A 15,718-nucleotide genomic window follows, 5' to 3' on the forward strand; every position below is an offset into this window, starting at 1 on the left:
GTGCCAGCCCCTACGCGAGGGCGCGAATCGGGCGCGCCGGTGCCTCGCGAGGCAATTTTTTTTGGGCGTGGGAGCCGCATATCAGTGACACTAGGATGCCGCGCGAGATTTTACCGCCACGACGCCGGGCTAGAAACTCTCCCGCCACGATGCCGCGCGGGAGGTTTCTCGCCTCGCCGCCGGTCTATATTATCCCTCCTCCCCCGCCTCATTGGTGCAAAAATCTAAACCCTAAAGAATACCACAATGTTCGATTCGTGGGAGGAGGTGCTAGAGGCAGTCGTATAAGTGGTGGAGGAGGACCCGCAACTCGCAGAGTACAAGGCGTGGGAGGAGACGGCGCTAGCAGCGACCGTAGATGCCTTTGTCGCGGACGAGCGGCAGGACCAGGAGGCGGAGCGGCGGCACCGGGAGGAGGCGCGGCAGCAGCGGGAGGCGGAGCGGCAGCGCCGGTGGGAGGTGGGCCAGCAGCAGGGGTGGGAGCAGCTTGCGCTGCGGCGGTTGATGCGGGAGGAGCAGCAGCGTCAGGTTGAAGTCTACGAGTGGCGGCGTTTGGCGGAGATGCAGCTCCGGCTACGGAGGCAGGAGTTGGATCACCGTCGGTGGTGGGAGGAGCTAGAGCAGCAGCTGCGTCAGGATGCGTTGGCCGCGGATAGAGCCGCCTACTTGACGTTCGTGGCGGAGAGAGCAGCGAGGAATCGACGACGAAGGAGCAGCGGAGAGAGCATCGGGAGAGCGTCCACCTCCATAGAGCCGGGTGGCCAGCAGGTAGTAGGCTAGAGATGAAGCAGGTTTCACATGTCATCCGGGGTCGAGGAGAGAATAATGTTTTTCTCGGATTTGCCCTAAAGTATTATTCATTCATCGATCCTGAATGACATGAAAGTGAAACTACAAGTAAATGTTTAGTTTTTCTAAAAAAAAACTCCTATTGGGGCCGCCGGTTTGGAGGCGCCGGTGTGAGAACAGCAACCCTAAATAGAGGATGCAGTGCCGGCGCCCTCCATACAGTGCCGGCGTCTGTGCCAGCGACTATTTGGACGCGCCGGTGGAGATCCTCTAACAAGAACTATGAAGATTGTTCACAAGAACATCAACTGTATAGAAAACATATATTGTACCTATGCATCCTTAATTTTGGCAGCCCTCGCATATACAAAGTTTGGAGTATATTAATTTCTACAAAAAAAAAATTCTGACAAAAGTGGCAAGGTTGTTATAGTTACTCATATACTATGTTCTTTCCACATTCTTAAAGTACACAAACTGCACTTTTGCAATAAAGCGCAATTGGTATTCATTTGCAAAAAAGATAGGTGTACATGCTCTTTGCATGCTTGGGCCTATCCACGCCACGGATATGACATGTTGGACGATGCTAACTCCACTTTTTGGAGTGCTACCCTCTCGGGTAAGCGATGACAGGCAGCAACCAAAAAAAGCCGAAACAAAAATACATAACCAGGCACCTTCGTCGACGCCAGCAGCATAGAATTCATCCAATGCACCTGCACATTGTATTATGACATTCGATTCGGTGCCCTAGTACTGTACTTAAGAATATCACTGCGTCTCCTGGCATCCATGATGTAGCCCCGCTCACCAACGACACTACATCAAGGCCAACAAGTCCCCCAAGTGGACCAATGACAAGGGCTCGAGTTAAAGCTCTACACGACAAGGTGAACTCGCTTCTCACTTCCCTCGACCTAGATACCCCATTGGATGGAATGCTACCTCATGCCGAAACCCTTTGTGTCATTAGGTACGTGGAGCATCAAGACCACGGAGAGGACGGTACGTCATGGTCAAGGGAAGGAGAGGAGCAGCTGATCGAGAAGATGTACACGGAGCTGGACTGGACGTCGCCCGAAAAGCGCACGGAAGAGAAGAAGGACGGCCGGTCCAGAGCCCGGTCAGACCGGCTTCCTGACCGGGCCACCCGGTCCCTAGCCCGGTCTGACCGGCCTCCTGACCGGGCCGCCCGGTCCAAACCGGATTTGGCGCTCGTGCCATCCGGGCAACATACCGGGGCTTCGGGACCTCGTCCGGTCGGCGCCCGGTCACAGGCCCGGTCAGGACCGGCCCGCCCGGTCACAGGCCCGGTCTGACCGGCTCCCTGACCGGCCTGCACGACTTAAGCTATATTTTCGGCCCAAACTTACCTTTTCGGCCCATGTCGTCTTGTAAGACTATATAAGCACCCCAAACACCCCTTTGGCTCTTTAGACTTGTTTAGAACTCAAACCTAACTTTGAGCTTAGTCTCCCTTGGGTATCATCCCTCTGTAATCAAGGCAACCTTTGTTGTTGTTTGGTGAATTGCTATGTGAGATTCTAGTGCAAGGCACTCTCTCTCCTTACCAATTCCCTTGCTCCAACACCGATCTCTCCTCCGGGATTCTACCTCGAGTCTCTCCCGGGTGATTCTATTGGCGTGGTCCATCGAGCCACGAGGGTAAGTATCGGTTGTATCGGGTCGGTGTGCGTGCGTGAGTCTCGTGTTCCTCGTGTTCTTCGTGTTCCTCGCGCTCTCCCATCTTTTCCCCTCGAATCTTGGGTCAATTCGCGAGATCGGGCCAAACCCTAGATCTCAGATCTCATCATATGGTATCAGCAGCCTTTGGTTACCGCGATTTTGACCCTCCACCCACCCAATTTCGTTTCTAGAAAATTTTCCAAAAAAAAAAATAGCCCAAATTGCCTTTGGACCGATCTGTGATTTGGTTGAGTTTTGAGTGGTTTTGCTCCGTGGATCTGGTGTTGTTGTGCTTGATCTACTATTTCCCCAACTTTTAGCCTCCAATTCCATCGTTTCCTCTCGATTTGGTCGTTTTGGCTTGGTTTTCGTGAAGAACAGGAGAGAGAAAGCTCCATCCCGCGAAATCCGGTTGAGCAGCCGGTCGACCGGGCCACAGACCGGCCGGACCGGTCCAGAATCCGGTCAACCGGCCACGCAACCGGCCGGGCCGGTCCAGAACCCGGTCCAACCGGGCCTCCGACCGGGCGACGCAACGCCCCTTCGACTTCGACATCCGGCGATCTCCACCACCACCACCACCACCACCACCACCACCACCATCGCAGGTATAACTTGCAGTAACCCTTGTAGCCCTCTTCTTTTTGCGATCTATCCCACGAGCGAAGCTTCCGAGTGTTGCGAAACATCGCACGAGGTCCCGACCGTGAGGGTGTGCGTTGTGTGAGTAAAGCTCGTAAGTAGAGCTCGTGAGTGGCCAGCAAAAGAGTAAGAGCATAGTGTGCTAGTGAAAAAAAAAAGAGAAAAGCAAAGTGCAAAGTGCCACCGATACAAAAAGAGTGAAAAGCTTTTAAGCAAGCAAGAGAGATAGAGAAGAGAGACCTCGTGCGAATCTTGGTGTTTCTAATCTATGCAACCTAGCTTCGATCTCTTCTTGCGTTAGTGTGACATTGAGCACCCTTGCTTAGGGGTTTTTCATTTTTCCGCTCGTTCCTTGGTTGCACTAACCCCGTTCATCCCGTGTGTGAGTTCCACATTTTTCCGTGTTTATAGTGATCGCCACTTTGACACTTGGATTTTTGGACCTTACCCACTCTTAACAACATACTCGATTTTGGATTTTGTCTTTTGGCTTTCCACCATCCACTCCTAACACCATATTTGCTAGCTTTTGCGTGTGCATTTGTGTGTGTGTCCCGATACAATTGGTCTTACTTTCGGCTTGGTTGATTGCCTCAATACTATCTTACCACGGTAAGAGTGAGAGGTAGTCTCCTTCCACTAACATCCACAACATAGTTCTTGTCTTGTGATCATGGATAGGCATGGAGACCAAGCAAAGGAGGATGAGGTCCTACGCCCCTCCGAGAGGTTGGCCACCCAACACAACCTATGGGTGCAACGCCAAGAGTTCAAGGACCAACTCAACTTGTTCGAGACACGCATCGATGAACAATATCAAGAAGTGGCCCACAACTTCGGCCAAGTGAACCAAGATATGAACCTTCTCCGTGAAGCTACGGACAACTTGCATGACCAAGTGACGGCCAATGATGCGAACATGGAGCGGCGCATGGATAGCCTCGAGCGCGCCATCAACAACTTGGGTCGTCGACATCGACATCGCTCTACTTCCTCATCGTCATCGACATCATCACATGATGACTACTCCCGTGATCGCCATTCGTCCTCAAGCTCCGACTCAAGGCATGGAGATCATCATCACTCTCGTCGACCGCACGCTCGTCATGATGATTCTCGCTCCAACTCAAGGCGCGGAGAGTTCCATCGCCATGCTCGTCCTCATGAACGTCCGCAACAAGAACAAGCTCTTCACCAAGATCGACATCAAGCGGCTCGCCATGCCCACCATGGGCATGACGACCAACCCCAAGACAACGTCCTCCACAACATGGACCCGGCACCTCATCGTCAAGCACATGTGGATGCTCAAGACCAAGGTCATCAAGATCCACCAAGGCGTGATCTCCGGAATCATCCTCACCATGACCAAAGGGGCCGAGGACAACCACAACATGATCAAGATGAGAGGGCCATAGTTGGGCAACACCAACAACCTCGCCAAGACCCGCAACAACATCCTCAACATGAGCCAAGTGAAGCTAGTGTTCACCTCCAACGCCAACCCAATGCTATGGTTGGTCGTGGAAGACCTCCTCTACCACCTCAAGTCGCAAGAGATGAAGGCATCCGTCCTCGCCGCCGCAACTTGGAAGATGAAGAGAACATGTATGGGAAACTCAAGTTCAACATGCCCAAGTTCAAGGGTGAAGACGATGCCGAGGCCTACCTCTCATGGGCACTCAAGGTTGACAAGATCTTCCGCATACACAACTACTCCGGTGCCAAGAAAGTAGCCATGGCCTCCTCGAGTTTGAAGATTATGCCAACACTTGGTGGGAACAAGTTGTCACTCTTAGGGAAGAAAAGGAGATCCTCCAATTGATACTTGGGAAGACATGAAGGAGGAGATGGAAGCTCGCTTTGTCCCTAAACACTACAAGACCGACCTCTTCAACAAGCTCCAAAAGTTGAAGCAAGGCACCAAGACCGTTGAAGAATTCTTCAAGGAAATGGAGTTAACTATGATGCGAGCAAACATCCAAGAGTCCGAGGACCAAACCATCGCTAGGTTCTTCAATGGCCTCAACTACCCCATCAAGAGAGTTGTGGAGTTCCAACAATACTCCAACATGGTTGAGTTAGTTCACCAAGCTTCCAAGGCCGAGCGTCAAGTGAATGAGGACACCAAGTACTCGAAGTCCAAGCAATACTTCGCCTCCAAGCTTGCCACATCAACTCCTACAACAAGTGTCAAGCCAACCGCATCCTCTACATCTTCCAAGCAACCTTCCATACAAAGTCGCATGAAGCAAACGGTATCCTCCACCGCCTCCTCTAAGGCCTCTACGGGACCCTCCAATGTCACTTGCTTCAAGTGTGGCACCCAAGGCCACAAATCCTTTGAGTGCAAGAACACCAAGGTCATGATCACTATGGAGAATGGTGACATAGAGACTCTAAGTGAAGGTGAATATGAAGCCTTAGTGCAAGCCGCCGTTGCTAATGAGGAACACTATGATGAAGAAAGTGGAGAAGACCCTCTCTTATGCACACATGATCCAAGCCCTTCTCTTGTGGTCACTCGAGTGCTCACCACTCAACCCCAAGCTATGGAAGACCAAAGATGCAACATCTTCCAAACGCGTGCCGGCATTGGTGGCAAGTCAATCAAGGTCATCATCGATGGTGGGAGTTGTCACAACTTGGCAAGCACCGAGCTATGTGAGAAGCTCAACCTCGCCCTCCGCAAGCATCCTCATCCATACCATGTCCAATGGTTGAGTGACAAGGGCAATGTCAAGATTCAACACACCGTCACCGTCAACTTCAAGATAGGACCCTATGAAGACACCGTCGAGTGTGACGTGGTGCCTATGACCGTGTGCCACATGTTGCTTGGCCGCCCTTGGCAATTTGACAAGAAGGCCATACATGATGGTTACTCCAATGCATACACCTTCAAGGTCAAGGACAAGAAGTTCGAGCTTCGCCCAATGACTCCTAGCCAAATCATCGCCGACAATGCGAAGGCTTTAGCGAGGGCACAACACCACATCCACCATAGTGAGTTGAGAGGAGAGGGAGCTACCCACCAAAAAGAGAGTGAGCGCCACCACCCACATATGAGTGAGAGAAAGAGTGTCCTCCTAGCCACAAAAAGCGAGTGGAGAGAAGTGAAAGACAACCCATCCACCACCATACACTACGTGCTCATTTGCAAGGGCCTCGCGGAGGAGACTAACGACTTAACAAACATTCCTTCGTCTTTGTTGTCTCTTTTGAAGGAGTTCCAAGACGTCTTCCCCGACGAGCTACCTCATGGACTACCACCGCTTCGGGGCATCGAGCATCGCATCGACCTCATACCCGGCGCTCCGCTACCAAACCGCGCCGCCTACCGCACCAACCCCGAAGATACCAAGGAGATACAACGCCAAAATCAAGACCTCCTCGCTAAAGGGTATGTCCGAGAAAGCCTTAGCCCTTGTGCCGTTCCCGTGATTCTTGTGCCTAAACCGGATGAGACGCAACGGATGTGTATGGATTGTCGCCCCATCAATGCCATTACCGTCCGTTATCGCCATCCCATTCCGCGTTTAGATGACATGTTGGATGAATTGAGTGGTGCCACCATTTTCTCTAAGATTGATTTGCGTAGTGGTTACCACCAAATCCGCATGGCGATTGGTGATGAATGGAAGACGGCATTCAAGACCAAACTTGGTCTATATGAATGGCTCGTCATGCCATTTGGTCTTTCCAATGCTCCTTCGACTTTCATGAGACTTATGAATCACATTTTGAGACCTCTCATTGGCAAGAGCGTGGTTGTCTACTTTGATGATATTCTCATCTATAGCAAAAATCTCGAGGACCATGTTCAACATGTGAGAGAAGTCTTATGCATCTTACGCCACGAGAAGCTCTTTGCCAACCTTCCAAAATGCCATTTCGCTCAAAACAAATTGGTTTTTCTTGGTTTTGTGGTTTCCGCCAACGGGATTGAAGTTGATTCTTCCAAAGTTGAGGCCATCCACAATTGGCCCACTCCCACAAATGTTGGTCAAGTGAGAAGCTTCCATGGACTTGCCGGATTTTACCGCCGATTTGTGAAAGATTTCAGCACCATTGCTTGCCCTTTAAACGAGCTTACCAAAAAGAATGTTCCGTTCGTTTGGGGCAAAGCACAACAAAAAGCTTTTGATGAATTGAAAAAGAGACTCACCGAGGCACCACTACTTGCTCTTCCCGACTTCACTAAAACATTTGAGATAGAATGTGATGCGAGTGGCCTTGGGATTGGCGGTGTTCTCATGCAAAATGGAAAACCCGTGGCATATTATAGCGAGAAGTTGGATGGCGCACGCCTCAACTATCCTATATATGACAAGGAGCTTTATGCTTTGGTTCGTGTTCTTGAAGTTTGGCAACATTACCTTTGGCCAAAAGAGTTTGTCATCCACTCGGATCATGAGTCCTTGAAATATTTGAAAAGTCAACACAATTTGAACAAGAGACATGCTAAGTGGGTTGAGTTCATAGAGTCCTTCCCTTATGTAATCAAATACAAAAAGGGCAAGGAAAATGTGGTTGCGGATGCACTTTCCCGCAAGATTACTCTTCTACTCACCCGCTTGGAGTTTCACATTTTGGGTCTTGAGGAGATCAAAGAACTTTACCCTTCCGATTCTTTCTTTGGACCAATCTTTGAAAAGTGTTCCATTGACCGAGGCTTTGATGATTTCTATTTGCATGATGGCTACTTGTTTAAAGCTAACAAAGTTTGCATACCCGAGTCTTCTCTTCGTAAGTTGCTTTTGCAAGAGTCACATGGAGGTGGCCTCATGGGTCATTTTGGACGCGACAAGACTCTTTCGATGCTATCCACACACTATTATTGGCCACGCATGAAGCGAGACGTGGAGCGCCTTTGCAACCGTTGCACCACTTGTTTACAAGCTAAGTCAACATCCAATCCCCATGGTCTTTACATACCTTTACCCATTCCATATGCACCTTGGTCGGATATAAGCATGGACTTTGTGTTAGGCTTACCAAGAACAAAGCATGGGCATGATTCAATCTTTGTGGTAGTGGATAGGTTCTCAAAAATGGCTCATTTCATACCATGTCATAAGAGCGATGATGCTTCACACATTGCTTCATTGTTTTTCAGGGAAGTGGTTCGCCTACACGGAATACCGGCAAGCATTGTGTCGGATCGAGACGTCAAGTTCATGAGTTATCTATGGAAGTCGCTCATGGCCAAGTTTGGAGTCAAGCTATTGTTCTCGTCATCCTCGCACCCTCAAACCGATGGACAAACCGAAGTGGTCAATCGAAGCCTCTCCACACTCCTCCGCACACTTGTGAAGAAAAACTTGAAGTCATGGGAAGATTGCCTCCCCACGCGGAATTCGCCTACAATCGAGCCAAACACTCCACAACATTACGGAGTCCCTTCATGGTCGTCTATGGATTCGAACCTCCAACGGCACTCGACATCCTTCCACTCCCTCTTCATCAAAGGACCAACATGGACTTCGACGAACGCACCACCGCCATGAAGAAACTACATGAAGAAACAAGAGCAACCATACAAGAACATGTCCTTCGCCAAGCTAACCGCATCAACGCCAAGAAGAAAGAACGAGTGTTTGAAGAAGGAGACCTAGTTTGGGTTCACCTAAGGAAAGAAAGGTTCCCTCAAGAACGCAACTCCAAGCTCAAGCCAAGAGGAGATGGGCCTTTCAAGGTACTCAAGCGCATCAACAACAACGCCTACGTCATCGACATACCAACATCCAAGTACTTGGTGAGCAAAACTTTCAACATCTCGGACCTCTCCCCACATCATGGAGATGAGGAGGAACAAGAGTCGAGGACGACTCTCTCCCAAGGGGGGGGAGATGATGTAGCCCCGCTCACCAACGACACTACATCAAGGCCAACAAGTCCCCCAAGTGGACCAATGACAAGGGCTCGAGTTAAAGCTCTACACGACAAGGTGAACTCGCTCCTCACTTCCCTCGACCTAGATACCCCATTGGATGGAATGCTACCTCATGCCGAAACCCTTTGTGTCATTAGGTACGTGGAGCATCAAGACCACGGAGAGGACGGTACGTCATGGTCAAGGGAAGGAGAGGAGCAGCGATCGAGAAGATGTACACGGAGGCTGGACCGGACGTCGCCCGAAGAGCGCACGGAAGAGAAGAAGGACGGCCGGTCCGGAACCCGGTCGGACCGGCTTCTGACCGGGCCACCCGGTCCCTAGCCCGGTCTGACCGGCCTCCTGACCGGGCCGCCCGGTCCAAACCGGATTTGGCGCTCGTGCCATCCGGGCAACATACCGGGGCTTCGGGACCTCGTCCGGTCGGCGCCCGGTCACAGGCCCGGTCTGACCGGCTCCCTGACCGGCCTGCACGACTTAAGCTATATTTTCGGCCCAAACTTACCTTTTCGGCCCATGTCGCCTTGTAAGACTATATAAGCACCCCAAACACCCCTTTGGCTCTTTAGACTTGTTTAGAACTCAAACCTAACTTTGAGCTTAGTCTCCCTTGGGTATCATCCTCTCGTAATCAAGGCAACCCTTGTTGTTGTTTGGTGAATTGCTATGTGAGATTCTAGTGCAAGGCACTCTCTCGCCTACCAATTCCCTTGCTCCAACACCGATCTCTCCTCCGGGATTCTACCTCGAGTCTCCCGGGTGATTCTATTGGCGTGGTCCATCGAGCCACGAGGGTAAGTATCGGTTGTATCGGGTCGGTGTGCGTGCGTGAGTCTCGTGTTCCTCGTGTTCTTCGTGTTCCTCGCGCTCTCCCATCTTTTCCCCTCGAATCTTGGGTCAATTCGCGAGATCGGGCCAAACCCTAGATCTCAGATCTCATCAATCCACCACTCAGCCTCCACCTCGCCGTTATCTCCTTAAGCAGTCCATACCTGGTCGACCTGACGCTTACCTTTTTTGTTGACAGTTCAAACTGGCATTTGATCGGAAAAGCTGCCAGATAAGAGATGTTCTGTACGCTAATCCAAGAGGAAAAGTTGCGTGCTAGAGAAATTCAGTTGGCCAGCCAAGATTTTTTTTTTCCCTAACATTTCTATCAATGTCAATATTTTTGTGACATCATATGTATTTCATGTCGATGCTGCCAAATTGTTTCGAAATTTTCTGCAAGGTCTCCACGGATCTGGTAGGGGACTTTTCAGGGCAGAATCCATTTGATATTTACAAACTGGATTATTCGCAGGTTCACACACCAAAGGCTACTTTCAGACAGGTGGAAGTACTTTACAAGTCTGAACCTCCAAGGTTAGGTTCAGTTGAGAGAGCGCAACGCTGAAGCCTTGCATATCGGGCACCAGTTCTTCTGCAGGAGCCACTGGCGAATGCAGCACACATGGTACTGGTGCTCACACCGCAGCCTGCCAACCTCCTCGCCCTTCAGGAACTCTTCCTGGAATAGCAAGAGCAAACCATATTCATCAATAAGGATCTACGGGGCCCTCCACCTTCTACATATAAAGCAGTTAGGTAACCCCTGTTAGGCGCTATTTTGCACCATTTTCTTCCAGGAGCACCAAGTGGATAATTGGCGCTGTTGGAAGAAGCTTCAGATGACAGCGTTTCGAGTATACTAGGTAGTGTTTTTGACAAAAAAGGTAGATTGTAGTAGCACTTCTCTTTCAATATATAGGTGCAGAAGAATCATTAGTATGGAACAAGTAGGGACGATGCGAACTTAAGTGCGAACAGTGTTAAAACATTGACAAGTACCAAGCAACTAATGAAGTAACTGGTCATTTTCATGATGGGACACTTGGATATGTACTCAACCAAAAAAAAAGTACTAGGATAGTGGGATCATGGCATTTAAAAAAAAAGGATGATCATGGCAGTTCTAGAAGTGTTCTATTTTTTATTATTTTTGACTGTGAGGAAGTGTTCTCTTGGTCAATGTCAAGAAGATTAATCGGAAAATTGAACACAGAAAGTCAACATATCCACTTGGTAGCCAAGAAATAAAGGATGATGCAAAGCAAAATAATATTCAATACCAAATGGTTTTTATTTTATTCTATACTCTGTAACAGCCCTGCTTGGAATGGTTGTAAAATTAGTGTGTCCACAGGCAGTTAGTTCCTTTTGTGCTAAACGCTGCTGGCCACACTAATTTTACATCCAATCCAAGCAGCCCATTGGAATAATAGAATCCAGTTGGTAGATATTTACCTGGCATATGCTGCACTTGTTGTCATCTACGATCGATGTTTTTACTTCTGTGGCGGCTGGTCTATATAAACGCCTTCTGATGCATTTGGCAAACTGTTCTTCAGAAAGTGCGGTACTTACTGAGCCTATTCTTTCTTCCAATTCTAATAGTTCCTGTTCAGAAAAATGAAAAAGAAATTAATCTTGAATGAGTATACCAGAAGCTGTCCCGTCAAGTATCAAATTTATGAAAATCACAGATGGAGAAAGATTTTCGCAAAGAAAACCACTTCTGTATGAACCCCTTCAGTATGAATTATATATGACAAAAATAATACCTCATAGGACATGTTGTCAATATCCATCCGCATCTCTCTATGCTGATCTTGGGAGGTGAAAGCACCAAGTAACAGATTTGTCTCCAATACACGCAATTGCTGCTAAACATGTTTCATTTTCAGTGAAAAAGCAGTCCCAAGAAATTTACGAAAATGATGGCAAACTCACTAACCTCATAAGTCAGCTCAGCTTCTTGTTCAATCCTGTCCAGCGCTAGTAATACCTACATACAAGTATAGACCAAAGAAACACTTAGAACACCTCCTTAGTCATAGTGCATGTCATTGGATTTAATCCTACATATAACCTATCTAAAAGAACAGAGCAACTGGAACCAATGTAAAAAAAAGGTTGGAAAAAAACCTCTGCAATGCCTTCCATGTTTATGCGTCTGTGGCCACGTCTCTCTCGCAAAAGACCACGAGATGTTTGTAGGGGAGTTTCCTCGAAATGAGAGCTCGATGTTCCCCTTGTAGTACGAGTACTTGACCCCTGACGACCAGCTGAATAAATTGCATGAGGTAGTTCCACAGATAATGGTCTTACTGAGCTTTCTGAAGAAACCTCTTCCACTGAAAAATGTACCCCCACGGACTCTTGATTCCCCACGGTAGGCTCATGAAGAGAAAGCATGCCATCCTGTCTTTCCTCAGACATCCTGAACCTACTGTCCCGAGAAGTTCGTCTTGTCCTTACTGATACTGCTGAATCCTGAATATTTCTGCTGAGGCTACCTAATGTTTGTTGAGGAGCTGATTGATCAGTACTTCTGATTCTAGGACCGCTAATGCTAGGAAATAATGTATGTGAACGACCTAAACTGGAGGGCCCACTTATGACCCTTGATCTTGAAGAGCTTTCCCCATCAGAAACTCTCTTTCTAACAGCATCAAACCTCCTGCTATAAACTGAATCAGATGAACATCCTGATGGCAAAACATCGGAGACTGAACTGCAACCAAGGTTTTTAAGACCACGTGGTCGATGTCTCTGTTCATCACTACTAAGACCATTCGGTGGCTGCGCGCCAATGGTAGGAATTCTAGGTATAGTAGGCTGGTTAGTAAATGACGAAGAGCAAGGATATCCAGGTCTGCATAAATTCAATTCCTTATCCTTCTGCCTATGTGTTCTAGAACTGAGTGAAGCGCTCCTTACCAAGGACTCAGCTGTATGAGCAGGTACATCTGAAGAACCAGCAGAATGTGAAACCTCAGGGTCAGGTGCTCCCAGTTGGTCATCTTTGGTTCCGGTCCTGGGAGCACCTAAACTTTGCTTCTCTGCAACTATTTTCTTACTACCCTCCACATTATTGGCCTCGGCCTTTCTTCTACTTGTTTGAGCAATGTCAATTCCTTCCAGCAAAGACTGCCTTCGCTTCTCCTCACCAAACTTCCGAAGGGGAACTTTGGAAAATCTTCTGGAAATGGCCGTTGAGCTTGCAGAGTTGTATGAACCATGCAAATATCTTGGTCTCTCCTGATTATCAGCCAGCCTGGTTTTCACAGGATTGACTCCTGCTGGGCTCCCCTGTCCATCGGTGTTCTGACAGGTGGTCTCTTGAGAACTTCGTTCTCTCGAAGAGATGCCGGAACCTCTTCTAAGATAACCAATTGCTGTTTTTGATCTCCTGCTTAAATACTCCTCCATGTAACTAGGCGGCACCAAATACTGAGATAGGAAATTTTCCGACGGCGAGTTGCCCCGGGCCACGAGTTGCAAGGATCAGTAAGCAACAGCACCTGGAGAATGGATGCCAAGAGAACAAATAAGCAAAAAAAAAGGACAACAAAAGCAACAGACTGACCAGAGTATTAAAGCATACTGCAGTCGAGCTGGGTGCATAACGAGGTAGTACAAGATTATGCCGCACTAGCACATCCTCTCTTACACTGCGATCCCATCCCAGTCCAACATACTCCTACCCAAATAAGCAAAATGAAGACACGCATAGTACTACAAACTAGAGCCGTGTGCATATATATATATTTAATACTCACTGAAACAACAAGCAAACAACCAAGTATGCAAGTTAATTTGATCCTTGATTGGTGTGCTTAGCTAACTGCCTACAATGCTTTCAGAAGGAGGATAAGAGTATTCGCAACAACGCTCAGTGTCAATTCTATCGTGATTTGATATAGAGCTGCGAAAGTCACGCAAAAAAAAAAAATCAACAGGCGTCCCTAATAATATTCTGGCATACACAAGATGGTGATGTCATCAGCAACCATATAATGCAGAAGTATATTTGTGGAGATAAGCTTCACAAAAGGATTGGGACCACATCATGGCATGGCCATTGGCGCCCTGACATCACTTGCCTATCCGCATAGCGATTCGTCTGAACCTTATGCGGAGCATAAATAAACCGTCAGCGCCAATAAGCAACAAAACCTGGAGAATGGATGCCAAGACACGACTAAGAAAAAAAGACAACAAAAGCAACAGAGTGGCCTGAGTATTAAGCATACTGCAGTCGAGCTGTGTGCAAAACGAGGCAAAAGAGTATGCCGCACTAGCACATTCTCTCTTACACTGGGATCCCATCCCAGTCCAACATACACAAATAAGTAAAATGAAAACACTCTTACTACAAACTAGAGCCGTGTGCATATATATATTTAATACTGAAACAACACGCCAACAACCAAGTATGCGAAGTTAATTTTATTCTTGATTGGTGTGCTTAGCTAAGTGCCTACAACGCTCCATCCAAACACTTCCTTCAGGCACCAAAATATCACAATATTCCACACTGGCTGCAGAATGCGCGAAGGAGGATAAGAGTATTGGCAGCAACAACGCTCGGGGTCAAGCATAGGATGACTTGCCATAGAGCTTCGCAAGTCACCAAAAAAATAAAACATCGGCAGGGCTAGTGGGCTAGTGGCGCTTGAGGTTCAGTTCAACAGGCGTCCCTAAATATTCTGCCATAAACAAGATGGTGATGTCATCAACAGCCTTATAATGCAGAAGTATATTTGTGGAGATAAGCTTCACAAAAGGATTGGGGTGCACATCATGACATGGCCATTGGCGCCCTGATATCACTTGCCTATCCGCACAGCGATTCGTCTGAACCTTGTGCGGAGGACGAATAAATAAACCGTCAGCGCCAATAACCAACTTGTTTTGTACACAACTGCTACTCGAAATGCTCATCCGTAAAAAAGAAAAAGAAAACTGCAGCGCAACTGAACTGCTTGTTAATGTGTCGAAAATTTAAGATCAGAACTAAGCCCAAGACGAAGAATATATATATATATATATTTTTTTTTTTTTTGCATTTCCGAGCGTAGAATCAACGGTACAGTAACACGAACTGTTCACCACAAAACTGAAATCAAGTTCTATGCCAGCCGAGAGGCGGCCCAGACATTCCAACACACATCGCGGCGCGAGGCAAAGCGAGTTCCTGCCTCGAACAAAACCGAACGCACAGACTGAAGAAAAAAAAAAGAGTAGTAGAAAACAGAAGCAGCAGAGTGGTCATACAGCAGCGCATTCTGGTCGAGAGGTCGGCCGTCGGATAGGGGGCGCGCGGGGATGGAGTTCGTCCGCGACGGCGCCGGCCGTACCTATCCTCGCGCGCGGCGGCGGCGCCGGAATGGGAGGAGACGCCGAGGAGGGGAGAGAAGAAAGTTGGGGGCGCCTGCTGGTTCGGCTGGGATTCCTTTCGTCCTTTGGCAGGATCCGAGGCGATTTAAGCGGACAAGTTGAGCGACAGCGGAATTAGCGGGTCGGGTCGGGTTGTGGGTGTGGAGTGGGCCGGCTTGCTGGGTGCGTGGAAGTGGAATCCTACGGATGCCCATTTGGGAGGGTGGTGGCGCTAGGGTACACGGTTCCTGCGGACGACGGCGTACACGTGACGGAAAAGGCCGATTCTCTACTAGGCAAAACAGTGCGTGCACATCTTTAAAAAAAAAAGGTACGTGCACACGACTGGTTTTTGCACCTTGTACCCGCTGATTCATATTACCAAATTGAATTTCTGCGTATCTCCTCCTCGAAATAGGCTTTCGCCCCGCTATATTAATATAGCATAAGACCGATACAGCATAGCATAGGATCCATAGCTGGGGCAAACAACACAAG

The 15,718-nt window shown here is 48.5% G+C and overlaps 1 protein-coding gene across 2 annotated transcripts; it reads right to left on the bottom strand.

Annotated features, from left to right (window-relative positions):
- Nucleotides 1-10,230: 10,230 nt before the first annotated feature.
- On the bottom strand, nt 10,231-15,175 carry LOC124685961 (E3 ubiquitin-protein ligase MBR1-like). 2 transcript variants are annotated; one of them, XM_047219979.1, is made up of 6 exons: nt 15,119-15,175; nt 11,984-13,362; nt 11,793-11,843; nt 11,620-11,718; nt 11,303-11,455; nt 10,231-10,526 (listed from the first exon to the last, which is right to left on the bottom strand). In XM_047219979.1, exons 2-6 carry the CDS (start codon nt 13,268-13,270, stop codon nt 10,389-10,391), a joined length of 1,728 nt encoding a protein of 575 aa, XP_047075935.1. In that variant the 5' UTR covers nt 13,271-13,362; nt 15,119-15,175; the 3' UTR covers nt 10,231-10,388. The 2 variants fall into 2 exon arrangements, with proteins under 2 accessions (XP_047075935.1, XP_047075934.1); XM_047219978.1 differs by having other exon boundaries at nt 11,620-11,721.
- Between the last annotated feature and the right edge of the window lie 543 nt (nt 15,176-15,718).

This window comes from Lolium rigidum, chromosome 2 (genome assembly GCF_022539505.1).
Source record: "Lolium rigidum isolate FL_2022 chromosome 2, APGP_CSIRO_Lrig_0.1, whole genome shotgun sequence".
NCBI classification, from domain to species: domain Eukaryota; kingdom Viridiplantae; phylum Streptophyta; class Magnoliopsida; order Poales; family Poaceae; genus Lolium; species Lolium rigidum.

Excerpts from the sequence above, each read along its gene's own strand:
- LOC124685961 (XM_047219978.1), bottom strand. The coding sequence starts at position 13,270 with ATGGAGGAGTATTTAAGCAGGAGATCAAAAACAGCAATTGGTTATCTT. Across the intron at positions 11,456-11,619 it reads TTGACAACATGTCCTATGAG|GAACTATTAGAATTGGAAGA; the intron begins GTATTATTTTTG and ends TTTTCTGAACAG. Across the intron at positions 10,527-11,302 it reads ACAAGTGCAGCATATGCCAG|GAAGAGTTCCTGAAGGGCGA; the intron begins GTAAATATCTAC and ends TTGCTATTCCAG.